At 40.8% G+C, this 26,886-nt stretch overlaps 3 protein-coding genes and 1 pseudogene across 3 annotated transcripts; 2 read left to right on the top strand and 2 right to left on the bottom strand.

Annotated features, from left to right (window-relative positions):
• Positions 1–6: 6 nt before the first annotated feature.
• On the bottom strand, positions 7–9,702 carry LOC102716793 (glutamine-dependent NAD(+) synthetase). Its single transcript, XM_006657417.3, has 13 exons — positions 9,314–9,702; positions 8,517–8,822; positions 7,764–7,987; positions 6,997–7,100; positions 6,117–6,251; positions 5,073–5,241; positions 4,556–4,691; positions 3,767–3,905; positions 2,427–2,603; positions 2,089–2,256; positions 1,704–1,799; positions 811–939; positions 7–727 (listed from the first exon to the last, which is right to left on the bottom strand). The coding sequence occupies exons 1-13, from the start codon at positions 9,505–9,507 to the stop codon at positions 497–499; spliced, it is 2,208 nt and encodes a 735-aa protein (XP_006657480.1). The 5' UTR covers positions 9,508–9,702; the 3' UTR covers positions 7–496.
• A 2,966-nt stretch (positions 9,703–12,668) lies between these two features.
• On the top strand, positions 12,669–14,628 carry LOC102721661 (annotated as a pseudogene).
• Positions 14,629–16,105: 1,477 nt separating this feature from the next.
• LOC102716512 (ubiquitin-conjugating enzyme E2 2) lies at positions 16,106–20,678 on the top strand. Its single transcript, XM_006657416.3, has 5 exons — positions 16,106–16,390; positions 16,586–16,611; positions 19,276–19,365; positions 19,483–19,571; positions 20,253–20,678. Exons 1-5 carry the CDS (start codon positions 16,266–16,268, stop codon positions 20,379–20,381), a joined length of 459 nt encoding a protein of 152 aa, XP_006657479.1. The 5' UTR covers positions 16,106–16,265; the 3' UTR covers positions 20,382–20,678.
• A 348-nt stretch (positions 20,679–21,026) lies between these two features.
• LOC102716229 (probable inactive leucine-rich repeat receptor-like protein kinase At3g03770) lies at positions 21,027–26,678 on the bottom strand. Its single transcript, XM_040525929.1, has 9 exons — positions 26,508–26,678; positions 24,538–26,381; positions 23,861–23,994; positions 23,295–23,535; positions 22,994–23,202; positions 22,874–22,905; positions 22,303–22,414; positions 21,762–22,065; positions 21,027–21,472 (listed from the first exon to the last, which is right to left on the bottom strand). Exons 2-8 carry the CDS (start codon positions 25,919–25,921, stop codon positions 21,787–21,789), a joined length of 2,391 nt encoding a protein of 796 aa, XP_040381863.1. The 5' UTR covers positions 25,922–26,381; positions 26,508–26,678; the 3' UTR covers positions 21,027–21,472; positions 21,762–21,786.
• Between the last annotated feature and the right edge of the window lie 208 nt (positions 26,679–26,886).

Here is a 26,886-nt window from a genome sequence, read left to right as displayed (position 1 = left end):
GCTAGTTTTCGAAGCAGCATCCTTCTACAACAGATTTGTTCTAGGTGTGTTTATCTGTTTCAACTTGGTTCTGATTTGATTATTATGCTCACAAGGTAAGACTATAGGGAAGTTTGGCTCTTAGCCAAGGTTGGGTTGGGAAAGATCAATATCTTTGGTACACTGTACTTGTGGTTTGTTGACGCTTTCAGGGAAGTTTGGCTCTTAACCAAGGTTGGGTTGGGAAAGATCAATATCTTTGGTACACTGTACTTGTGGTTTGTTGACGCTTTCAGGGAAGTTTGGCTCTTAACCAAGGTTGGGTTGGGAAAGATCAATATCTTTGGTACACTGTACTTGTGGTTTGTTGACGCTTTCCTTTGTGATTGATTAGGTATGGACACTTCCATTGTTTGGAGGCCCCCAGTCCCTGTCCATACGCAGGGATTTTTATCAGGGAAACAAAAAGGAAACTGTTCAATAACAGTGGAAGACTTGGCCAAGCGAGACTGCCTTCTCACGATCCGGCACTTGGATTAGCAGACCCCACGGCGACAACGCCCATTCCGCCTCCTTGGGCGGATCGGACGCCCTTCCGTTTTCTCAACTCCCCTTCAGTAGAGTTCTCCCATTTACCATCTTTATCCATGTCTTCCACAAGCTCATCGATCTTGCGAAATTGATAAGTCCATCCTGCGTTGTACAGAAATTGCCTGAGGTCGAACCTGTTGTCCTCCGGTGAATAGCTCTACAGAAATCGACCAATGTTACAGCCTTACAGGAGCAAAGAAAAGATCATATGGCTATGTACTGAAAGGGAAAAAAAAGTACCTCAGCATGATAGGATGGTGTCAGGACAGTCATCTTATGCCGGTTTATTGCGTAGTACTTGAAGAAGTGCTTCACTTTATCAGCCACTTCGGAGGGGGATAGCCTCCCACACCACCTGTGGCACAGGTTCTGCAGCAATATGTATTAGCATCGATCCATTAAAATTACTCCGTTGCATCCCACGTTTTTCTTATGTATATTTCATCAGCAAGACATGTTTTATACGCAAATACGGCTGAGAAAAAACATGCTAAACTCAATTGACAATTTGTACTTGCCATTGCCAAGCAAGCTAAAGGCCAAGCTTATATCTGGGAAACCCAAATGGACAAGTGGCTTCCACAGAATGCCATCAAGAGTCAAAATCTGAGTTAAAGAATATTTTTTTATGATTATTGTTGTAAAGTACCAGTGTTTTAACATAAACACAAGTAACAGGCAGCAGCATTGTTTTTCAGCCTTTTCTATCATCCACTGTTTACTTCAGTTCTTTTGAATAATTTATGGTTGTATTTCTTTACTTTTATTACTAACAGCAGCAGAATATACGAAAAGCCCCAGAAAAAGAAATCTCATAAAAAGGAAAATCCTCAGCAAAGCAGACTTAATCCTTGCAGTAATTATTGAAAATATCATCTCGTTCAGAAATGTAAAACTACTCTTGAGGTCAAATAACCAAAGCAGCAGATATGCTGGTGCAGTTTCCACACCAGTTTGAGTTACCTAGGATTAACCCAGATGACCATCTCATTCATTAAGGAATGCTAGAGCTCTAGGCAAAATTGGAAGGGAAAAAATAAACGACACAATACACAAAGATTAAAGGTTGCTATGACAGGAAATATCCTCTTCCTAAGCTATTAAAAGTATATGGAAGTAATTTAAAGACCAACCTGAAACATTGAAACAGGACCGCAACGGAAAATTTTCCTTAGCCTGCCATATATCGACAACTCCTCGTATGTCATTCCCATGTCCACCTCATCCAACTAGTTAAGTACAAATAATGTCAAATGAGAACAAGACGAAGTAAAGTTCTGTGGCAACTAAGCCATTTTTACGCATAACAACCGAAATTAATGAACAACCTAAAAATTGGAATGTGACTGTAACAAACATATATAGTTCTGATTTTTAGGCCAAAATTGTTCTAGCTTTAACATTAAACTCAAGCTTCTCACTGCTATGCAACATATGGATAGAGCTCATCATGAGGTAAAACATGGTTTCAAGTTTTGAACAGGAAATTAGAGAGCAGTTTCCAGGATATGTTGTTACCTGGTTGTAGTTTGCACGGATAGGCTCAAGCTCTGCGGTAGGGGGTGCAGCTTCAACCTCAGCAAGAGAAGAATACTGAAGATGAATTGCTGCCCACCGTAGGAAAGCCCTAAGGTCCTGCTTGCTTACACTTCCAATGGGGTTTATATCTGCTGAACTGCAGTCATACTTCGTAAACAAAAAAAATCTAGTTATTTTTCCAGCTACAACAACATTTATGAATTCAAATGAGGAATACGCTAAGGAAATGCTGTGTGCTTTGGTTCCTCATCTTTACCTCCAACAGATGGGCTAAGGCATTACAGATAAAGTTAGCACACCAGTGTTGCACTACTTACTTTTGTCAAATAACCACGCAATCCTTCATCCACATTTGAACTTCCCAGAACAAGATAGAACCCAGATTTGTTATGCACCCATGGCATAAGAGAGGCCATCATAAAGGCTAGCACCATCCTGATTCGAGCTTGAATATTTTGCAATCCCAGATTCTCAGCATTGGATCCCCCATCAACCTGAATTATTTTAGAATAAATAGTTGTCAACAAAATGTAATAAGAATGAAATGCAGACATAAGAGTCATTTGTCTTGCTCACTTCCATGTTTGCAACCTGATTTTCAGATTATTTCAGATACAACAATGGCAGATCAACCATAGCAGTCACCATTGTTCATTAGAACTTATTCATCATTTCAACTAGTGTATAAATAATAGCATTTTACCATTTTTCCAAAGAGCATTGTCAATGAGGAATCTGTTACAGGCGTCCAGGTGGCCAATTAGCAAGCTTGTATTAGTAAAAAGAGTAATTGAATCTGACGGTGCATCAACCAGGTTTGAGGTGGCAGATCACTACTGGAACTTGGTACATATCCAGGTTACCAGGGTTCGTAGCAAGATTCGGCAGTGATCTCAGCCCATCACTGCTGGATCCGGCTACATGTGGCAGCCACTTCCACCGTTACTGCTAACCATGGTCACTGTCCCCTTAGTTCCAGCAACAATGGCTGGTGCTCAGCTCCTACACTATCTCGCCTGCTGTATGGCTGCAGTGAGTTGGCCATGTGGACTTGTTGGGCATCATGGGTTAGGTTAGTCCTTGCTATTCACTGCCAACTTAGCTATCCAATAACCTCTTTTAAGAGTTGTACAGTAAAAAGTTGATTATGTACCACACTGCAGCAATAACAACACATTAATGCCACCCAGATCAGTAGATCACACCGCATGATTTAGGATTGTTCTTTCATATTTTGTTAATCAAACTAAGGCATCATGCTTCACTGCCATGTGTCCTGTTTAAGTATTTATGTTATGTGTGTTCTAATTGCCCATCATAATTAAAAACAGTGGTCTAACTGAGCTACACGATAGAACACTTTCCTAGTCTCAAGGGTTTATGCAATTACCAATAGATTTCTTCAAGACCAGTCTGCATGGGATTTGTATAGAAATGCTGCCCTGAATCATATTTTCACTGAACATGGGGATATTTTGCATCATACAGTTATTGGACAGAGGTCACAGTTTATGCATTCACTGCCTATGCAGGGGGGGGGGGGGGGGGGGGGAACACTTCTAAAAGGTTATACATATCAAGTCAACATGTCAACTCTAACTCCCCAGAATGCAGTCATGCATTTATGTAGTAAATTAGAGTAGTATATCACAAATACCTTGTACCGTGGTCGCTTCCCAGTCAATCTTTCAAACAAAGAAAGCAATGCAGATACTATACTATCAATCGGTACATCCAAATGGAATGAACCGATCTCTTCAGCTAGCCTTTTTGCACGTGATCGAGTATCTTCAGAACTGTGACAAAAAGTTGCTGTTATAGCACAATTTACATAAGTAATCAAGAAATAGTCCATGTATCATTTACCGAAATGAATCAGCAGAATATGTAACCAATTTCCTCTAGTCTAAGGCCCTGTGTTGTACTCGCCAATGAGAATTCGGATCATCATGATAACTTCAGAATGATAATATGCAATGCATGGCAGAGATATTATTCTCAGTTATATTAGATAGAATATAAATGGTACAGGAAACTGTTTTGCCATATTATTATGTCTTTTTGAAGGTGTTCTGATTTGCTTCTTGCTAGAAGTACTGTCATACAAGATCATGAGTACTCCTAATTCAATATGGTAAATTGTTGAATTCGATTATTCTATTGTCGAATTTTATTATTCTGTTGACAACAATGAAGGTTAGACAATAGTTGCTGGAATATTTTTGCAGGACCGCAACCTAAAATATTCAAAATTCCATTAAAAGCTACAATGATCCATTATGGGCGCACACATACATTGTTTATGCATGTAATAAATCTATGAATAATGAGTCGATACAATATATATAACCATTATCAAGGTAAATAATTTACATCAAAAATTATTTCAATGCATATCAAACAGCAAGAACATACACAAAATATATGATCTTAGAATAAAACTCACCTATTTTCAGTCCCCATATAAACAGTGTAAAATAAACGTTTTGCGAGCTCTTTGCTATCTTTAGGGAACTCTCCATCTTTGTACTGGCCAATCCGTACAGCATCTGCCTTAACTTGCTCATCCCCATTCTCTATATCTGCATATATTGGAGACTGGATAGTCATCAATTTTGAAATAGGCACTGTTGTTATAAATCCTAATGTTACAGAATCAATTTCACAAAAAGATAAGCATACAACCATAACTGATCAACTGGCAAAAAGGATCCAATGGTAAATGTGGCAAAAGTTCAGAAAGGATAATTTTGTTCTCGCTACATGAATGTCCCACTCATTATTCGGCACTAAATTTACAGCCTCTCATTGCATCAATCTGTTAGTTCTCTTCCAAATTTTACCATCTCGGCTGTATTATGCATTTATACTAGTCAACATGCTTTGACCATGTTTTGAAGGTTTTCATAATCTTTTGCAATCTTTTGCTGAATAGCAAAATAAGAAAGACAATTTGGCCTAACCTTTTACGACAAGCTGGCACATGCAACCAACAATTGCTGCAACAGATGAACTATCCGCACCACCAGACAGTGGAAGCAAAAATCCTGATGCTCGACTTCTCCGCAGATAATCCCACAACCAACAACTAGGTCCAAATGCAATCTCCTCTTCAGGACAATGATACATAACCTACCAGAGATTGATGTGACAGAAAACTGTCATTCAAACTTTTCATCTGCACAGTGTTAAGAACACCTATCCTCTACAATGAGGCTGTAAATACTACAAAAAGGAAAGTGGAGTATTTGAGTGCATTAACAATGTCAGGACAGCAGGGATTCATGAAACAGTTTTCTGAGGATAGAAAAGGCTGTATTTAAATAATTTTTAAGTTCTATAATAATTATAACAGCAATGATGTTTACAGTCCTACTTCCGAGATGACCCCAAGACGATCAGAAAAGAAAGAGAGAAATCCTCACTACAATAACCATCTGAATAACCAAATTTGTGACTTCTTGTGGCAGGGTTTAAGTGGATCTTGTTGTACGCTTCAATACAGTCAAATTCATATACTCCATTCATTTTAGATTTCTGGGCCAAGACCAATGCACTACTCTTCTGAGTTCTGACATCCTTAACATTGTTTATTGCAGTATTTACACTATAGTCATGTACACAAAATAAACTCCACACTAAATAGCGGCTCTCCCAACACCAACCTAGAAAACCTAAAGTTGCATCTAGCTGAGAACAAAAACAAGCATCATAAACTACATCTAAAATAGAATCGAGAGAAATTAGGCAGGAACTTTTTAAGATCTGCACTGAAATGAAGGGAACTTAATAAATAGATGATACATATGCTGGATGATAGTTTATGAAAATGAATAAATTGAGCCCACATGAAACTAGTTTCCAAATTGCATCATATGCTAAACAATTATGCGATGCCCAATATTGTTATATCCCAATAATTAAATGCTTGAAGACATCTTAAATCTCAACTATTACAGACATTATGTCAAGTTACAATCGACATAGTTATATAAACAGGAACTGACCTCAGCAGGACCAGTTGGAACCATTCCACTCAGAAATGGCTTGCAAAGCTTATATGGTACCTTTACAAAAGGTACATTGGTTCGGTGACTTGCTTGCTCTCTAAAACTAGAAACAGATGCTCGATAACTTGATACCTGATGGCACAAAAAAAAACTCAGTTTATGAAAGAATACAACCCATAAACTTACATCAAAGCTGAATCAGCATCTCAAGAACCAGTAATTTAAAGGACAGAGAACAGATTGTTTCCTATAGAAGAGCAGAACAGATTTGTGACTTCAGAGAGCTGGGGATAGTCAGAATGGTGGAAGAACAAGAGGAATTTTTTTTAAAATAGAACAAAGAATGCAGATATCATCGAATAAAATTCACTTACAACAATCAAATACTGCCCCAGGTTGATTTTTACAAGACGTATTTTGCAGAATGCCTTTAAGATTAAATTTTGACCATTGATTCTCACTAAATGTACTTTTAATATCTATAAAACCGAGATTGCACTTTGAATACAATATTAATACACTAAAAGTACTGGTAATTTTACTGATTGCTGGTCCAAATCTAGAAATGTTGACTTCTTTAAAACCAAAATACGCCTTACAAAAATAAATGGAGAAACTAATACTATTCTTTCCACATTAAGGTAATAAAAGGAAACACAAAACATAACTGAGGAGAAATTGTTGAAATTGTTTGCTAGTGTTTCAGCATAGCTCAATCTAAAGCAGATGGTTATCAAGGAAGGGAGTCATATGCCTTCAAGTGTTTCCTAACTTATACGGATTAAATAAGATAACCCTTCATCCTGTATGTTTAGAAACCCATAATATACAGGAAATAGTAGCAGCAATAATATGACCTCGATGAGCATGAACTTACAGCATCAAGATCTACCAGAGCATCCAATACTTCAACGTCTTTTAATGAGAATTGAGATCCTTGTGCAACCACATCTCCATTGACTGCGATGCAGCAGCAACCATCTAGCAGGAACCATTTAAAATAACATAGAGGAAATCAATTAACCTTTAGACCTCTCAGATGAAGACAATGATAATGCTAATGTAAAGAAATAGAACTATTTCTCTCTCAGTAAAGGTTTGAACGATAGATGGCATCCCCAACGCTTAGAAGAAAAAATGTAAGCCGAAGGATTGTAACTTGGGTAGACAATTTCAGGATAATTCAATGTAGAACTTTAAGAGTCCCCCGATAAATACTACTACCTCAGTTTCATATAGTAAGACATTTTAGCTAGGATTACATTCATCTATTGATAAATATACATTGTTTGATATACATATGTCTAAATTCATTAGTATCGTTATGAATCTAGGCAAAGCTAGAAAGTCTAAGGGAGTACTTAAAGTACGGTCCATACACAGAAACCACTACATCTTTTTCTGGTTTAGATTAAATGCTTTGTGCTGTAAAAATTGTTTTAGAATTATCTGATCTATGATATCCATCAAAGACCATGTGCACTGGAACTAGTAACAAGTATGGTCCATACAGATCAAGCTGGAACTAGTAACAAGACAGTATGCACTGTGCAGAATTTAGTCTAAACAGGAAAAAAAAGCATATCATAGATCATATAATGCTAAAACGATTTTTCCAGCACAAAAAAGGACATTTTGATATACCATAATAAAGGCGGCCACCATCACAACCCTGTTGATTAGCATACATGTAAACACCACCACATGCAAGGGTTGCATTTCTCATTGAATCAATCCGGAGACTGAGCTTTCTTAACTGATGATGGCTTCCACTTGCATTCACAAAAACCTCAACACCATTCAACGCTAGGTCAATGCGAGGAGCATTTGCAGTAAAGAGCTCTTCACAAGTTTCAGCAGCCAATGATCTAAAAACATATCAATTGAAATAAAATCTGTCACAGAATCACATGATCACCAAATAATCTAACACTTGAGTATCATCGAGACAAATATGTTCATAGATGATATATGAATTTACTGGTTAACAAAGCATACATACTAAATCATATTAGTAGAGAGGACATTTGAGCCTATGCTAATAACAGCATCATAGTTTAACTGTGTTCTGATACCAAAGTGGAGGACAACTCGATTGTTATTGCACAAGACCCAATGGCAGGGTAAAAGTGATATGATCCTAGCCTATCACCACGGGACCACGAATATCTCTAGCGCACACATGGTGTTACACTAGTCTAGTAAGACAACTAAAAAGAGATGTCTAAAATGCAATTCCTTAATGGTTGTGACACCCATGGGATTATGTAGCAGATAGTGCAGGCACTTTGATCCAATGAAACAATTACTGGTAGACTATCCAGTATCCTAAACAGGCAATCCTCAAGCTGAAATCACATCTACATATAAAAAAATAAATCAAGCAGTAGTACTTACACATCAAGAAATTGAATAAAACCATAACCAAAAGGCACGGTATCCTGCAACGTAACCTCCGAGATATCAACAGGGAGTTGGAAGTCAACAAGTTCATCTTTAAATGTCCAAGCAGAAAACCATCGAAATTCCCGATAGTTTCCATCATTTGCAAGAGATATCTTCGGCCGAATCATGACTATCTTGCTGTTTAAGCAGAAAACCTGGCAGTTGTACCGCACACTCTTGAAAATAACCGGCATTCCTATGCTGCACAAGATGCCGTCTGTATGACCACCAGACAAAATGTCCTTCAAGCACTCCCAACTGCAGATTAATACATGCCAGTAGTTTAAGAGTTACTGGGACAAAATATAACAGTACATGGAGTAAGCACCTCATGAGCATATGAGAGAGACTGAGAGTGATGCTAATAGCTGAGCAAACAGTTCTATCCAGGTTTAAAAATGAGGGACGAAAACTAAACCAATCCAAACAGAAAAAAAAAATGGGCGCTATCTAACCATCAACAATCCGCTCTAGTTCTAGATCAGTTAAGTTCTACCGCATTTTCATGATGCCGAAAGCCAATTCAGACAAAATAAAGTGGAAATATAGCGTTCCCAATTGTGAGATAATGATTTCCATGACATGAACAGAATCTCCATTTCGTAGTATCACTCCTCGTTTCAGAACCAACATCATCAGCCACTAACATTCCACCAATTACAAGTTTACAACAGGGAGAACTCATAATCCTTGAGCATAAGCAGCAGCGATGATGATGGAGGTTTCCGAAGGGGCGAAAAATTACTTACGCGTGGGCAGCGGTGTCCTGCTCGAGGAAGTGGTCCTCACAGCCGTAGCCGGTGAGCTCGAGCTCGGGCCCCACGCGGACGGCGGCGCCGGCAGCCTTGGCGCGGGCGATGGACTCCTTGACGTTGCGGAGGTTGGTGTCGAAGTCCATCGCCCACTGGTTCAGGTTGCACGTCGCCACCCGTAGGAGCCTCATCTCGCTCGCTCCCTCCCCTAGTCCCCTGACTCCCCTCTCGGATCAACCACAGGGGAGGCAACGAGAAGAGAAGAGGAGGTCCTCCCCGCCGTGTGCCTCCCGAGTCCCGGCCGGTTCGCGTTCGCCGGCGGCGGCGGCGCGCGAGGGAGGCGAGGCGAGGCGGCGGTGACGGCAAGGCCGTGCGGAATAGTTTTTTTTTTTCCTTTTTTTTTTCTCTCCTTTTTTTCTTTTTATTTTTGAGGTGAAATGAATAAGAGATCAGAAGACCACAGACGATGGAGAGGACGTGGCAAGGATATGTTAAAGCGCATCTGTGCCGTTCGTTCACTTCATCCTAGCCATTGCTTTATTACTCCATTTTGTTGTCAGTTCTGCAAGTTCGAAATCAAAACTAAATACACTATTTCATCCGTTCGATTTTATAGTCTTATCTAGATTTATCTATAGATTAATATATACGGTAGTTTTATATATCTAAACTAATTAGCATCTATATGAATATCTGCGTTAGCTAGAAAGTCTTTACATTATGTAACATTCAATGCTAAGGGCGATTCAATGCTAAGGCCGATTTGAAGGAAAACGAAGGGTTTGAATTGTTAAGATCAATTCAGTTACTCGGTTTATAGATTTAAGTATAGGAATAATCGAAGAAGATTTTTCTTCATACAAGTTGTGGAATTTTTTTTTCATCCAATTAACATTTTGGTGAAATTTCCTACGCGTACATGCATTCATATTTGTTCATTTTCATGCTTCTATGTGTTAAATTTTCTACAAGTGAGTAAAGACCAGGGTTTCCGATCTCGCGGTTACCGCGGGGGCACGGCTTTGGTAAACCGTAGTAACCGAGTTTAAATTTGAGGAGAATTTAAAAATTTTGAGGAAATTTAATGAAAAAATATATGTTGTATAGGTTGATATATAATATAGTTTTGTCAAAGAAATTCATAAAAAAATGTATTTTCGGCGTAATTAAAAATTATAAATGAGAATTTCGGGAAACAAAATTAAAAAATAGCCTATTGCAAATAATATTTCATAGGAAGATGGTTAAGCATATTTTGTTATTGAGTCATTATTAATTTGCACTAGACACTAGGGTAAATAATGGAGAGAATTCCCTGCATGCCACTAAAATTATACTCTATTCCTTCTATGGCATGTAAAAAATCGAACTTCTCTATGTGTCATTCACTTAATTTCTTCTTCCTTACATGTCACTATGGTTAAGTTTTTCATCCAACTCCGTAACTTATTTTGCTTACGTTCCTTCTATGCCACTACATGCCAAATGACCCGAAACATAGAATTGAAAACCGGTATTTTCGAATAAAATTTGAAATTAAAACAGCAGAATTGAAAATTGATATTTTCGAATAAAATTTGAAAATCAATATTTTCGGACAAATTTGAAATGACCCGCAACATAGAATTGAAAATTTGAAAAATATCAATTTTCAAATTTTATTCGAAAATATCAATTTTCAATTATGTTGTCTTAATTTCAAATTTTATTCGAAAATATCAATTTTCAATGCTATATTTCGGGTCATTTTGCATGTAGTGCCATAGAAGGAACGTAAACAAAATAAGTTAACGGAGATGGATGAAAAAGTCAACGGTAATGCCACGTAAGGAAGAAAAAAATTAAGTGAATGGCACAGAGGGAAGTTCGATTTTTTGTATGGCATATAAGGAACTGGGTATAATTTCAGTAGCATACAGAGAGTTCTCTCTAAATAATGTTGAAATACAAATATACGACGATGGATATATGGAAAATATGTATGGAGAAAAATTATATGAGCACGTTAGTTATAATGGGTAGTAGGTATAGTTGTCACGTAGCAATCAAAATGAAGTTGTTGTTATTTGTTATTAGTGTGAATTATTTGGTGAAGTGTGATATGACGGTGTATGTTTATGTGCAATATCAAGAATTTAGAAAAGGTCATGTGAAAATTTTCTTGCTTTCCCTAAAACATGTTCTATTTTCCTATTTTTCGTACGTCATAACTCACAAATATAGTCACAAATATTTCCTATTTTTCATGTATTTTTCAATGTTTTTTGCATTTGACAGCACACCCGCGGTCTCCTCGCGGTAACCGCGGTTTTGGCCGCAAAAACCGCGCAAGAAACCACGGTTACCGCGGTTTCCATGCGTTGTTTTAGCAAGTACTTACCACGGTTACCGCGCGAAATCGCGCGGTAACCGTGCAAAACCGTGCGGTAACCGTGTTTACCGCACGGTTTTGAATTCAAATTTTTTGTTTTCAAATTCGTTGCGGTTTTGGCGGTTACCTTGCGGGATCCGCGGGAGCGCAGTGCCGTGGTTTTCGCGGGAAGAACGGTAAGGGGAACCCTGGTAAAGACCTGAAGACTTCACGGATGAAACACTAGAAAACCACAACATGTTTTTTGTTCTTTGTTACTTAAAGACGTGAAATGAAAGATTTTTTTGGTTTTTTCGATAGCTAATTAAAGGGTATAAATGGAAAAAAATAACTATTGTAGGAGTCGAACTAATGAACTTCTACGTTGATTTTTTCCCCAAAAGAACACAAAGTTCAGCATTTTAGAAAACATACACGCAAAAGCTAAAAAAAAAGAACGTAACATTACTCCTACAAGATAGGGTTGGCAAATTCCCTATCAGGGGCAGGGCCCGTTGGGGACCCTCCCCAACGGAGCCATGACGGGGATGATTTTTGCCCCTCAGGGAATCAGGGTCTGGGCCCGTATAATGCGGGGCTAGGGACCAGGGGGACAAAATTTACTCGCGGGGATCCCCATGAGGCCCTGAAATTTTAATAATAAGAAATATTGGGTCATAGCTAGCCTTTTGGTCCAACAAAAACCAAACCATCAAAACCCTAGTCCAGTTCTCCACTTCTCCTCTCCCACCACCCCTATGACCCCGTGGTCCCCGTTCGGCCATCCCCCGTTATCCAGACCACTAGGTTCGTTGCCCATGGCCCTCTGCCCCGTCCCCTCTACCTCACTCGAGTCCACTCGGTCTGGGCGTCGACTCCTCCGTTGGACTGCCGCCCCTGTCGTCCGGTGCCTAACGCCAACCCCCCTGTCGTTCGCCCGATGTTGCCCTCCATCTGCCCGACACCGACACTGGTCACACCGCCCCCATTTGCCCAACGCCGATGTACCCCAATGCCGACAATCTGCACAGTTGCATCGCATGCCCTCCTCTACGGCTCTACCCCGATGTGTTGGATGCCCGACGTCGATATGTGAGTTTCATTTGTGTTGCTTCTCTATGTGTTGGTTTGTTGTGGAACTCGGGGCCCGTTCGGGACGTGTTTCCCCTCGGATTTCAATCCGGGACCGGGGCCGGGGATGAAGTTCGGGATCAGAGCCGGGGTCGGGGCGTTCCAGCCCGTCCCGCGCCCGTTGCCAACCCTACTACGAGATAGTTGCAACTTATATAGTGCAATCTAGATGTTTGGATTAGTGTCAAATGTTTGCAAAACCAATATAATTCATGCGACCAATGTACCAAACCCTGCTAAAGTATCAATAGCGTCGGAAATTTAGCACTATCAATGTTTTTTTAGGACAAAAGGCCAAATGAGTCCTCGGGCAGATTCAAGTACTCCAATATTGAGCCAATTCCTCAGACACCCTGAATTTTCATGTGATCTCCTATACGTCCTAAGGTTTGTTCAATCCCTTCATACCCATAAAATTTTATTTAGATCTCTTACATATACATTCAGTTGACCGTTAGTTTTCTTTAAGAAAATGATAATATTGCTCTTAGCATATTACTAAAAGTTATAAATGCTCCACGTCGAAATTATTTAGGCTGTAAAAAGACAGCAAGGGATAAACTTCTGAATATGTAATTTGAATAAAAAATGAAAGGTGATTTAATTGAAAATTTGAAAAATTTAAACTTTGTATCAAATTTGAAAAGTACTTTTGAATGAATATGCAGTAAAAAAATTCATTTGTAAGAAAACAAAGAGGATGCAATTATGTGATCAAAAAATCAAAAAAGATATTTATAATTCTTAAACATATTTCAAACCAAGTATGATAAAATTCATACCATATTTTCAATAGAACTTAAAACCCAAGTAAAAAATTGGCTTTAAATTTCCTGTTGAAGCTAATGTTGGCCGTAATTTTTATGTTTTCAAAAAAAATATGTTTTTTTTCAAATTTAAAATTAAATGATTATCTCAAGTATTAAAAACTCATATGTTGAAGTAGCGAACGAGAAAACAGGGTGTCGTTCACCTCCTTCACCCTTTCACCATCGACATCGCTGAGCTCCCACGGTCCCCACCCCTAGGGACCCTCCTCCCACTTATAGGCTCATAACTGCTCACATGTCCTGTACCAAACAGGATCAGAAGACTTGCAAGAATCGTGATTGCTTCTATCTTCTGCAATACTGGAGCTATCACCTTTATGCTTGCAATTTATGTGGTATTTTCATGTAGCCTTTGCTACCTTCCTCTACCGATAATGGACTCTAGTAAGCTGCAAATGCCTATTAATACTCCATCCATCTTTGTCATTACGAAGTAAGCTATACACAGTGTATACTCCCATATTCGATGACCAAAATAATATGATGTACCAAACTATACGCGGTGTATACTCCCATATTCTATGACCAAAAGAATATGATGTACCAAGCTATTCAGATTGACCCACCTGTGTAAGATGGGGTGGGGATAGGTTGTTCGCTATGACCATCAAAGTTGATTGGCATAATCTCTGAACGTGAACTAACCTATCCCGACGGTCTGGTAGAATGTGGTTCAGAGATCCTGGTGTTGGGCCACGACGAAGGTCTCATGTCACAAATTTTAGTTTCTAGACTTGTGGACCTTGTGCTACAAAAGTTTATCTCAATAAAAAGCATCGGTGGCAATACCCTCTTCTTTAGAGAAAGATCACAAGTGCCCCCTCTAAGATATTGGCTACGGTCAAGGGTGATGATGTTGCCTACATTCACCAAGGTCATCTAGCAAAATACCACCTCAGCAGTGGTACATCGTCATCGACAATTGATAATTGTAGCATGTATGTCCTTGCAGACATAGTAGCCCCGTACATTATATCTTCAGCCGCTGCATCTGTAAGTAGTCTATGCTAATGTTGCATTTATTTTTATTTTCTTTATACATTATTTATACGTATTGTCGGTTATTGTCTTAACTTTTTTTTTTTGCATTATGTGCTTGTAGGAGTAGAGGACAATTATTCAGAATGAATACACTAGATTTGTCCGTGCAAGATGAAAGGGCAAGTTCAATAATGAGGCTAGTCCATCCTTCCTTGTTTTATGTACCAATAATCCAATATGTGGCTCTTGGTAGAATTTGCCAATAGCCTCATTTTTTTCTAGATACCATTTCCGCTGCTAGTCAAGCCTTGTTCTGTACAGGATCCAATTGACAGTATATACTCCCTCTACTTTTATTGGACACAATTAACCTTTATATTACGTTCGACCGATAGTCTTATTTAATTTTTTACATAATTATTAATTATATTTGCTATGATTTGATTTATTGTTAAAGATACTCTATTCACAACTTATTATTTTATATATTTGCAAAAACGTTTAAATAGTACGAACAACGAAACGTAGATAAAAAACAGTCAAATTAAAAAAAATACAGAGGGAATATGTTCCTTTCAGGTCCTATTAGTTAAATCTCCTGTGCATAGAGATTTTGCCCATTTGTCGGATCACCTATGAAAACGGGCGGAAATAATTTTATTTTTTACTTTTACTAAAATATTTGTATTCTTTTTCACTTTGAATGTAACTTCAAAACGACATAAATTATAAGACTAATTTTAAAACATAAATGGTAGAAAAATATTATTTTTATACATCTGCGCCTATACCACACGTAAATATTCTAATAGGTGATAGGAACGTATATAATACTTATGTTCCAAATATTTTTTAAGATTTTAATTATGTATCAAAATATAATCATTTTCTATCTCTACTCGGAGCACTATTTGTCCCTCGATCGTTTTTTTAAAAAATTCTTCGCAATCACCTCATCTACCCTCCCACTCCGTATATTTTGGACAATATAATATTTTTCTTAATTTTAATATTCGCTAAATAACCTATAAATAGTTATATTTTAATAGTGATAAGTATAAATTATACTCGGGCCCACCGAAGGCTGCCCACGTCCTGACCACCTCCCTGCCCCACACACACTGACACACTTGACCTGTGGGTCCGGGAGAATCACACCCCACGTGGGACCCCACCTGTCAGTGGAAGCAACTCAATTTTCCTGGACAAGTAGTGAGAGCTTAGCTTCCCTCTTGTACTAACATTCACTAACATACCGGGCCCACGATCACTTGTCCCCACATGTCAGGTAGCGAAAGCCGGGTGGGCAAGCGCCCGGTGTGGTACGTCGGCAGGTGGTCCCTGCGGATGGGCCCCACTGGTCATTCACTGTGAGGTCGGTCGATCCCCGCGTGGGCGCCGTGTCCTCTCCCCAACTTTTCTCACGCGCAGCGATTCCACCGCCCCACAAACTCCACCACATTCTCCTCTTCTTCCTCCCCCCCCCCCCCCCGAAGCTTCGCTAATTCCAGACGCAAACCGCGAGGCGAGGCGAGGCGAAGGGGAGGAAGAGAGAGAGAGAGAGAGAGAGGGACAGGCAGCGAGCGGTGGTGGGCGCGTCGCGAGGAGGAGGTGGGGATCGGGAACCCTAGCTAGGGTTTGCGGTGGGGGTGGGGGGATGTCGACGCCGGCGAGGAAGCGGCTGATGCGGGACTTCAAGCGGCTGCAGCAGGACCCGCCCGCGGGGATCAGCGGCGCGCCGCACGACAACAACATCATGCTCTGGAACGCCGTCATCTTCGGGTGGGTTAGCCGTGGACGCGCGAATTCTCTCTCTCTATATCTCTTTTGTCCCTCATCCTCCTTTCCCCTGCGCCGGCTTCCGGTGTTCTAGGGTTTCGGTGCCCCCCCACCCCCCGGATCTCGGGGGACCCGAGGTTTTTTTCAGCTGTTTTTGTAACGATTGTGGTGCTAACGGGGGATCCTGATGTTTTGCAGGCCGGATGACACGCCGTGGGACGGAGGTGAGGCTCATCGGTTTGGTTTTGCTCCGATCTGTAGCTGCTTTAGTGAATAGTGTGTTGTTTACTAATTCCTTGAATCTTGGTGGATGGATTGATTTGTAAATTGGAATCGTGATGATGAAATTGTACATATCTGAAGGCGTACTTGGGAGTTCTGTTTGCCCTGGGGAGGGGCAGATGATTCCTATTATGACATAGCTTAAAGCAGCTGAGGATTGTCTGTAGTTGACTCTATCGGTCTTGTCAGATATGTGGGGAGGTTGTGTCACGCATTTCATTTTGTATTGTTCTGTTAAAGTGTTTTCTAGAAGGGTTGTTGCGGTGTTATGCTATTGGCTAGATGTATAAATTCCACAGTAAAATCGAAAATGACAAAATGCATGGTATATTTATGACGCGCCTGTCAACTAAGTTGTTCTAATTGAGGCGTGCTGAAACTGTCATCTAGTAGTTGTGTCTATGAGAATTCTACATGATAATTGCTACTATGGGTTATTTCAATGGTTTCATTATACTAGTACATTGGGAAGCCTTGCCATATCTATCGCATATGCCCAAAAAATTATGAGTTGAACATTTAGAAATTAGAGCAAATGCTGCATTTCTTGTCTAAACCGGAGTAATAAAGTTGTAGTAAAGTTGGGAGTCACTGTGAGCTTTCCTGGGAAGTAGGTTTCATCGTCTGGGAAGCTGGATGATACACCATAGGATAGAGGTGAGGGCGTGAGGCTCATTGGTTTGTTTTTGCTCTGATCTGTAGCTGCTTTAGTGCATAGTGTGCTGTTTATTAATTCCTTGACTCTTGAGGGATGGATTGATTTGTAAATTGGAATTGTGACGATGAAACTTTAGATAGCTTATAGTGCACTTGAGAGTTTTGTTTGCCCAGGGAGGTGATACAGAGGGCAGCTGATTCAAATTATCATAGAAGGGAGCTGATGATTGTCTGTAGTTGTCTCTGTTGGTATTGTCGGATACGTGACAAGATTGTGCCATGAAATCTATTTTGTATTGTTCTGTTGAGACTTGAGAGTGCTTTCTAGAAAGGTTGTTATGGGGTTGCACTATTGGCTAGATGTATAAATTCCTTATATTAGTAGAATAAAAAATGACAAAATGCATGGTGTACTTATGACACCTGTTTCCTAAGCATTTCGATCAAGCTGTGCTGAAACTGTCATCTAGTAGCTACAAGTTCATGTGCATTTTACCTGATAATTGTTTTGCGTTATGGCCATAGTTTCATTAGACTAGTATTCAACAAAACTTTCCATATGTATTGCATATGCAATAGCAGAAATTGTGATTTAAACATTTAGAAATTAGAGCAAATGCGGTATTTACTGTCTAAACCGGAGTAATAAAGTTGGGAGTTGCTGTGGGTTTTCCAGGGCAGTATGTTGAAGATAGGTCTGATGTACAAAAGATATTTTTGTGGAAATGCATAGCAGATGAAGGAATAAATAACCTACAATTAACCATGCATAGAGTTAACCATGCTGCCATGTGGCACTTATTGTGTATATTTCGCTTTGTCTGCTTACCACTGTTAATGTTTGCAATTTTGCATGCATTGTCCTTGTCACGTGGTGCCATGGATTAACTGGTGCTGTATATTTGTGATGTTTGGTCTTAATCAGTTCACGAGGAAACTTTTTTGATTGACTCTAATTATGATGTTCACATATATAAATTTAAGTTAATTTATGGTGTCATAAACTAAAATTGTATCGTTTATGAAAGTTAGTTTCTCATTTCTAAGAGTTCAGGTTTCTTCTTTCCCCTGAATTTAAACCTTCGATTTGTCTCACAAACCTCAAGTTGCGCTATAGATATATGATTGGTGATAATACGATTCTGTTTCACAAACTAATCCTTGTAAGGATAGATGTTATCTGCTATGCAATGTTGGTGCCTGTTTATTTTATATTTTCTGTTTGAAAATGAAATGAGTACACATTTATCTGTTAAATGGATAACGTTACATGCCTATGATGCAAGCACTCTTAAAATTCTTAGGCCATGGTTCAATAGAACAAAGGAGAATATCATAATGGTATGATTATAGAAAAAGAGTTATTAATTGGATTTATTGACCGTAGGACTATATGTTGGCCTGCTTGCATCATGGCTTTGTATCTGGTCTAGATGTGCTCATTTATATTTTGATTCCTGATGGCTCTTATGTATTATTAATGTATTGCTTATATGACATTTCTTGAGCTTTTTTTGGTTTAATTTCAGTAGTTATACATAGCCTTGAATCATCTATGGTAAAAGTGATGAATGCAAGTGTATCTTTACCTTAGAAATGTTAGGAATTTGTAGCTATGACTATTAGTACTCTCTCCGTTTCACAATGTAAGACTTTTTAGCCTTACCTAGAGTCATATGTATGCTAATGAATCTAGACACATATATATACACATATACATACACACACACACACATTTATCAATCGATGAATCTAAGCAGGGCTAGAAAGTCTTAAAATATGAAACGGAGGTTGTAGTACTTAATCTACGTGGTTTAAGACAACAGTTCTTCTGATACAGAGCAAAAAACAGCCAAAAGCAGCATATCATTAATCATGCTTTATTTTATTGTAGCTGCCACTATGATGTATTGAGAAGTTGATGACAGTTAATTATTACACATCTGTAGGCACGTTCAAGCTTACCTTGCAGTTTACAGAAGATTATCCCAACAAGCCGCCGACTGTTCGGTTTGTCTCTAGGATGTTCCACCCAAATAGTAATCTCTCTCCCCCTATGTGATATATGTTGTTCATGTACCTTACATTTGTGAATAAATAAAGATTGTCATTCTTGAATAGTGGAAAACTTATTTCACAGTATTCTATTTATGCAGTTTATGCAGATGGAAGCATCTGCTTGGATATCCTACAGAACCAGTGGAGCCCTATATATGATGTTGCAGCCATATTGACATCAATTCAGGTACCTGTCAGACTATCAAATAGCATATGTAATACCATTGGAGAAGAGTGCTTAGCATGTTGAATGAGATTACATTGGCATTTTTGGCACATACCATACGTGCATGTATGATTTTTCTAGATGCATTATTTTACAGCTTCCAGGTCATGAGAATTACATACCTTGAGGAATTTTGAACTTAGTTGCATTGTTGTGTGTGTAAAGACCTCTTTATGACATTGTCATGAAAACCTACTAGAATGAACCTTTATACACACTATAGATTGAAAGTTAGAACATCATTTATCTCGTACGTATTTTCTAAAGTAAGGAGTGAATTCATCTTCTAAATTATGCATTTGAAAGTTGTTTTTTTTGACTTTTTCCTGTAACTTTATGGCTAGCTCTGGTTGATCGGTTCACCAGCAGTGACTAAAATTGAATTCGTTTAATTGGAAACTAAAACCAAAGCTCCTTCACAAATATGGCTGCTACACCATTTATAACCAGTTAGGAGGGTGCCATTGCCCAAAGTTTGATGTAAGCATGTCAGCAACATCATTTGATGATATAATAGGTTAGGTTGTGCTGCTTGTGCATCTACGCATTGCTCTTTCCAGTGGTTTTAGGTTACATTGCATTCCTGTAGCATGCTGTAGATATGATACTGAACCACCGACTTGTGATGTGTTCGTTCTGCAGTCTTTGCTGTGTGATCCAAACCCCAACTCTCCAGCAAACTCTGAAGCTGCCAGACTGTTTAGTGAGAACAAGCGAGAGTACAACCGCAAGGTTCGTGAGATTGTGGAGCAGAGCTGGACAGCTGACTAGGGCACATGTAGGGCAATGGTGGTATCCACCATATGCCAGAAAGATGCAATAAGCAACCGTGAAAAACCTGTGCGTTTCTGGCTCTCCAGATTTGCTGCCATCTTAAAAACATTATAAGATCTCCAGTGATTGCTTGTAGTCCACCAATGTTTTTGTGTTCCCATGTCCCAGATACTCTTGGCTGCTTTTATGTAGTGGTGTTGACCTCTCGTGCACTAGGGCATTATGCTCATGTAAAAAGGCGATTATCATCATAATATGTGAATGGAAGCGAAATGGGGTCATGAGATTTGAGTCTGCCTGCATGTATCGTTTGAAATGGGGTCATCTAGTTTCGCTTTTAGTATTTTATGTACCCTTGCTGCGTAAAACATGTGCCTATAAGATTGAAATTGTTGGACATTTTGCAACGTTTTATCGTATAGGAGAAATATTTCCTTGTTCTTGGTCTCTACTATCTTGGATGGTCCGTTTGTTGTAAAGCAAGTCTCTTAACTGAGGTCACTGGGGAGTGGGGACATCTTGTGTTTTTTTACTGTCCATTTAGCTGAGCTAAACCTCAGTATTTTTGTCGCTAGCCAAACAAGCTGAGCCTGATCTGCTCCCTATAGTCTTGCATAATGCGAATGCATATACATCTGATGCGAATGCTCTTAAAATCGCTCATACACACATAAACACATGAGGCAATGGGCCTAATGCTCATACAGAAGACATGCCATAAACGTACTAAACCATATGATTTCAGCGATGTTACATTTAGTCCTAAATAAATTCAAAGGGAGAAAAACAATTACAGTTGTGCTTAGCTTCTTACATATTCAAAAGGTACATATAGAAAAAGTAGTAGAGTCAAATAAAAAAAATACAAAAGAAATGAAAGTAAAGAACCCACCGACTTCTACTGGTCTACACCGACAAGGCCCTGTACACATCTTACGGTAGCACACCAATATGCAGTTCCAGTTCAGCTTCAGCTGCTGTATACACTTGCCAGGAATTGTTCTTCTGTTCAGTACTTCAGCTCTACAGAGATCACGCTGCAAAATGTTGCTCCATTTTCTTTTTCCCGCTTGCTGTTTTACCTCAACCTAGAAATCCAAGAAAAGCATTTCTATGAAACTTCTTCGAATGTTGAAGAACCTAGCAGCCAGAAACCCAAGAAAACATTTTGATGGAACTTTTCAAGAACCTAGTAACTGATGTTCGGGCTTAACCCAAGAAAACATTTTGATGAAACTTTTCAAGAACCTAGTAACTGATGTTCAGACTTAACCCAAGAAAACATTTTGATGAAACTTTTCAAGAACCTAATAACTGATGTTCAGAAGTGCAAGGTTTGTTTGATTGATCGATTGAAGGGGGGAAGAAAGGCAGTACCTGACAAACTATATGTGCCTATCATCTAGTACTGGTCTGATTCTCTGGGGATCTGGGACGGCGACAGCGGCGACTCCTCGCTGCTCCGGGAGTCCCCTCTCCAGTCATCCTGAACCTGCGCCGCGAACTGCAGGTTCCACAGCACGTCCTCCACCGACGGCCGCTGCGCCGCCTCCTTGGCCAGGCACCTCAGGCAGATCTCCATCACCGTCCTCACCGACTCGTCGGAGCACCCCTTGCTCACCGCCGGGTCCACGAAGCTCCTCCTCTTGCTCGGCCCCTCCGCCGTCAGCGCCGATTGCAACTGCACCACCAGCGAGACACCGGTGAGTTTTCAGAGCTGGAGAACTGGCGAATGTGGGCAGTTCTGGATCCTCTACCATTATAATAGTGTTATTATAGTCACTGACATATAGATCCTATAGATGATAAGATCCATATATCAATGCTGTAATGCAATGCAGTGACATAATAGCAGATCTCAATCGCGAATGGTCAATGTGATGGGTCCCAACTCTGACGAAAAGTTCAGTTCAGTCACCTGTTCTTTCATTATTTCCACCTCGTAGATGGATGTGATTGGCCTGCCCGAGACAACCTCGAGCAGTATTACTCCGAAGTCGAAGATGTCGATCTTGTCGCCGTTTGGTACACTGCAGGATCAATTTTGCAACAGACAGTTCTTAAGAAAACCAGTTACATTTAGGCCTTGTTTAGTTTCCAAAATTTTTTTTCAAAAACATCACGTCGAATCTTTGGACACCTAAATGGAACATTAAATATACATGAACATTAAAACTAATTACACAGTTACGGGAAAAGTCGTGAGGAAAATCGTGAGACGAATCTTTTGAGATTAATTAGGACATGATTAGCCATAAGTGCTACAGTAATCAACATGTGCTAATGACGGATTAATTAGACTCAAAAGATTCATCTCACGGTTTCTAGACGAAATCTGAAATTTGTTTTTTCATTCGTGTCCAAAAACTCCTTCCGATATCCGGTCAAACGTTCGATGTGACTACTTTAACAAAAATTTTTGCCAACTAAACAACTCCTTAGTATGGTTTATGGTCTCTATGACTATGATAAGTTGGTTTGTCATGTACCTATCAGATGGATACTTGTTGCCAGATCCTCCCTGAGCTCATCCACAAAAGAAAACACTGTTAGTTCAGAGTTTAGAAAGTAGTAAATCATAATTCAGATCAGGTTTGCCTGAATGATACCTCAGATTTCATGGTTTCAGATAGGATGGGGATGTTGTAGCTGCCGATTTTGGCAACAAGATTCTGGTCCAGAAGAATGTTGGTGATCTTCAGGTTATTTGCAAATAGGCCAGGTATGATCCCTGCATGCAAGAACTGAATGCCCTTGGCAACACCAATGACTGTTGATATTCTCTGCACCCAGGTGAGCTTTCTCCCTTCTGTTCCTTCTGAATGACAAAAATATAACAAGTTTTGGTGACCTTCAGAAATTGAGTAACTGATTATCGGAGATGAATGCAGGAGAAGACGATAAACTTACGCGAAATTCTGCCTCTCAGGTTGCCATTTTGAACGTATTCGAAGACGAGATACAATTGCGTGACGGTAGAATCGTCAAGATTGTACTCAAAGCAGTGTCCAAGTGCACTAACCAAGTGCCTATGCCTGAGCTTTGAGATCATCTCAATGTGGCGATTGAAGCTCTGGGAAGTCTGGCTTCTCTTAACTTTCAGAGACCTGATTGTCACTGGAGTTCCATTACTTAGCTTCCCTCGGTACATCTGACAGTAAAAAAGAGCAAACCTTTTTAGGAATGGAGCCGAACAGTATTCTAGTTGAAATGTTACACCTGCCTCAAAAGAAAAAAAGGTGACTAGATTGATAAATACATATGAAAAGATGACTTCGCTACTCTGACCAGAACAAAGAGAATGTTTTCATTAACTATAAAAGCTGCTCTCAGTAGAATAAAAAGAAAAGTTATGGGGCATAAAGTATACTATCAAGCAACAAAAATATTATAAATTAGGTTCAATGAGCATGTCTACTGCAAACTGAATTCTAACAAAATGTATGTAACAGTGCGAGCAACAGTAAAAGGGGTACCTGTCCGTGAGAATCTTGCCCCATGAGATTTGATACTTCGAAGTCATTAGTCGCCGCTTCAAGCTCAACCAAAGAAAATGATCTGTATGCTGGAATGCCCAGAGCTCCTAGTTTCACTGTCTGAGATATGTAACCTGTTTGTTCCAGGTAATTGCACTTCAGATGAAGTTTCAGAAAACAAATGTTGCTATCAAGTTAGTTACACTAAAACTAACGAAAGTTTCAGAGAAATGATGCCAAGTTAACGAATCTAAAAAAGAGCAAAAGATAGGTAGAAGTTTCAGTCAGAGAATCTGAAATTAAGCAAAAGTTTCATAGCTTGTGCCAACTGCCAAGTTAGTGACTCTAAAATTCAGCAAAATGTCCAGTTAGTAAATCTTATATTAAGCAAAAGTTGCAGTTAATGTATCCTAGCTACACAAAAGTTTCACTGAAATGATGTCAGATTAATGAGTCCGAAATTGAGCAAATGTTTTAGAGATTGTGCCAAGCTAGTGACACTGAAATTCAGCAAAATGTTCCGGTTAGTAAATGTTGAGTTCACTAAGATTCACTTGATGAATCTGAAATTCAGCAGAATGTTCAGTTATTGAATCATAAATTCAGCAAAAAGTTTCAGTTAATGAATCGTAAATTCAGCAAAAGCTTCAGAGAATTGAGAGAGAGCAAGATCATACGCGCATCGGCGAAGAGCTTGGAAGGATAAGCGCTCGACGCGTGCTCCACTAGTCTTCTTGGCGGCATCGCCTGCGCCCTCCTCATGCTCGCCTTCCTCACGGCAAAGAAGATCATCGCGCCGGCGAGCACCGCGGCGGCAATGGCGGCCGCCACAGCGCCTGCCACGAGGCCGGACCTGGCGCCGCTGGGCTTCTTGCGCGCCTGGTCGGTGGGCACGATGCCGACGGCGATAGCCTGGTTCTTGCAGAACGGGGTCGGGTGCTGGGTGTCGTCGCCGGCGACGGTGGCGAGGCAGTTCGCCGAGTAGAGCACCGTCTTGGAATTGGAGGAGTCCGTTTCCCCGGCGGGGGCGGCGGTGGTGAGGCAGGTGGGGAGGCTCCCCGTTAGGAGGTTGGAGGACACGTCGACGAACTGGAGGTTGTCGCCGCACGACATGTTGCCGGAGAGCATCCCGGTGAAGCGGTTCCCGGCGACGCTGAGGTACTCGATGGACGGCAGCGAGAGCAGCGCCGGCATGAACGGGCCGACGAACCTGTTCCTGGACACGTCGAGGCGCTCGAGCAGGTATAAGGAGGCGAGCTCCGGCGGGAGGCCGCCGCTGAACTTGTTGCCGCTGAGCACGACGCTGGCCACCTTCCGGCCGAGCCGCGGGAACTCCGGCCCGAGCGAGTTGTTGGCGAGGTCGATCACCTGGAGGTTCTTGACGCCGCTCAGGTCCGGCAGGTTGCCGGAGAGATTGTTGGACGCCAGCACCAGCGACCGGAGCGACGGCATGTCCCTCACCGACTCCGGCACGGCGCCCTCCAGCGAGTTGTTCCTCAGGCTCAGCACGGCCAGCTGCGGCAAGCTCCCCAGCCACCCGGGCAGCTCGCCGCTCAGCATGTTGTCGTCGGCGATGAACGTCTGCAGATTGCCGAGCCGGGACAGGGCGAGCGGGAGCTCGCCGTAGAGGTAGTTGCCGCTGACGTTGACGATCTCCAGCGCGGCGAGCCGCGAGACCTTGCCGGGCAATGGGCCCCAGAGGCCGAGGCCGGTGAGGGTGAGCACCCGGAGGTCGGGGAGCCTCGACAGCGTGGTGAAGAAGGAGTCGACGGAGAACGTCTTGGGCAGCGGCGGCGCGCCTCCCCCGCCCCCGATGATGTGCAGCTGCGTGACGCTGTCGCCGTAGCACTCGACGAACGCCGACGTGGTCTTGTAGTCGCCGCCGTAGCAGAAGTCGGTGTAGTTGTGCCAGTGGCCGAGCACCGCCGGGTAGTTGAGCATCTGCTGGATCTTGAGCAGCGACCATGTCTGCGACGCCTGCAGCTGCGTGCTCCCCGGCACCATCGCCATCGCCACCGACACCAAGAACACCACCACTAAACGCTCGCCATTTCCACCCATTTCTTGGCTCACTTCCTGCAGCTGTTCAGCTTCTGGTTTCTTGATGAGCAGCAATGCAGCAGAAACCAGAGATTTCTGAAGCCAAGAACAGCAAATCTTTCTACCTTTTTGTGATGAAGATTGAAGAACAATGACAGAGGTGATAGCTTCTGGAGTTGTGATGAAGAAGGGAAAAATAATTTCTCTGAAAATTGGATGATGGGAAGCAAGGAGAGATTAGCTGAAGGACAGCATGATGGAAGCAACTGAACTCAGAAAGGCTGAGCTGAGGCTGGGAGGAACTACAGTTTTGGAGATAGCTACTGGTGACCTGAAAAAAAATGATGTGCCAAATTGACCTATCTTACTACAGGGATCTGACTTATTAGTAGACCACTAGTTCATTTCATCCCAAAGCAAGAAAGCACTGGATACCAATTACTGCAGAAACATCTTCAGATTTGCTTCCTTCCTTCAAGAACTGGCAACACAGGAAGAAAACAAATGTACGTCAGTTTACCAAAGAATCACTTCTGTACCAAGATTACTAGCACCATCACTTGCCATTCCAAGAAACCAGAAACTACAGCGCCTGCAAGAACCTCACCTTATTATTAGTCACTGAGAAACAGAACTACTGAGGTTGAACAGTGCATTGGCAAAGAGAGCATATGCAGCAGAAGATGATGATGGTAGTGAGTGAAATATGACCAAAAGATATAATATTTTGGGGTTTTGTGAGGGAATCATATGCTTAGTGTCGTCTACTACCCTAGTGTCGCTGAGCATCACGGGGTGGCACAAATATGAGGCAAAGGGACAAGGGTCTCCAAAAGGATTGAGCTGGAAAATGGAGGTTGGCATAAGGACAATCAGATGTGAACCCAGTGCCCTCTTTTCCTTCTCTTGTCCCCTTTATGATTTTGAGAGCATGAATTAGAGTTTAAGATAGGAAAATAATGGTTTCTTTATTTCACTAATTTATG

Source organism: Oryza brachyantha, chromosome 7 (assembly GCF_000231095.2).
Source record: "Oryza brachyantha chromosome 7, ObraRS2, whole genome shotgun sequence".
NCBI classification, from domain to species: Eukaryota; Viridiplantae; Streptophyta; class Magnoliopsida; order Poales; family Poaceae; genus Oryza; species Oryza brachyantha.
Note: the sequence above shows the minus strand (reverse complement) of the source record. Positions and strands in the feature narration are given on the sequence as shown.

What these genes read in the sequence shown, in the direction of transcription:
- LOC102716793 (XM_006657417.3), bottom strand. Translation starts at nt 9,507, where the DNA reads ATGAGGCTCCTACGGGTGGCGACGTGCAACCTGAACCAGTGGGCGATG. An exon ending in CAGGACACCGCTGCCCACGC is followed by an intron (nt 8,823 to 9,313) that starts GTAAGTAATTTT and finishes ATTAATCTGCAG; the next exon opens with TTGGGAGTGCTTGAAGGACA. An exon ending in TGGTGGCCGCCTTTATTATG is followed by an intron (nt 7,101 to 7,763) that starts GTATATCAAAAT and finishes GGTTCCTGCTAG; the next exon opens with ATGGTTGCTGCTGCATCGCA.
- LOC102716512 (XM_006657416.3), top strand. Translation starts at nt 16,266, where the DNA reads ATGTCGACGCCGGCGAGGAAGCGGCTGATGCGGGACTTCAAGCGGCTG. An exon ending in TGGAACGCCGTCATCTTCGG is followed by an intron (nt 16,391 to 16,585) that starts GTGGGTTAGCCG and finishes GATGTTTTGCAG; the next exon opens with GCCGGATGACACGCCGTGGG. An exon ending in CCATATTGACATCAATTCAG is followed by an intron (nt 19,572 to 20,252) that starts GTACCTGTCAGA and finishes TTCGTTCTGCAG; the next exon opens with TCTTTGCTGTGTGATCCAAA.
- LOC102716229 (XM_040525929.1), bottom strand. Translation starts at nt 25,921, where the DNA reads ATGGGTGGAAATGGCGAGCGTTTAGTGGTGGTGTTCTTGGTGTCGGTG. An exon ending in CCTGAGAGGCAGAATTTCGC is followed by an intron (nt 23,203 to 23,294) that starts GTAAGTTTATCG and finishes TTTGTCATTCAG; the next exon opens with AAGGAACAGAAGGGAGAAAG. An exon ending in TGGAAATAATGAAAGAACAG is followed by an intron (nt 22,066 to 22,302) that starts GTGACTGAACTG and finishes CTGGTGGTGCAG; the next exon opens with TTGCAATCGGCGCTGACGGC.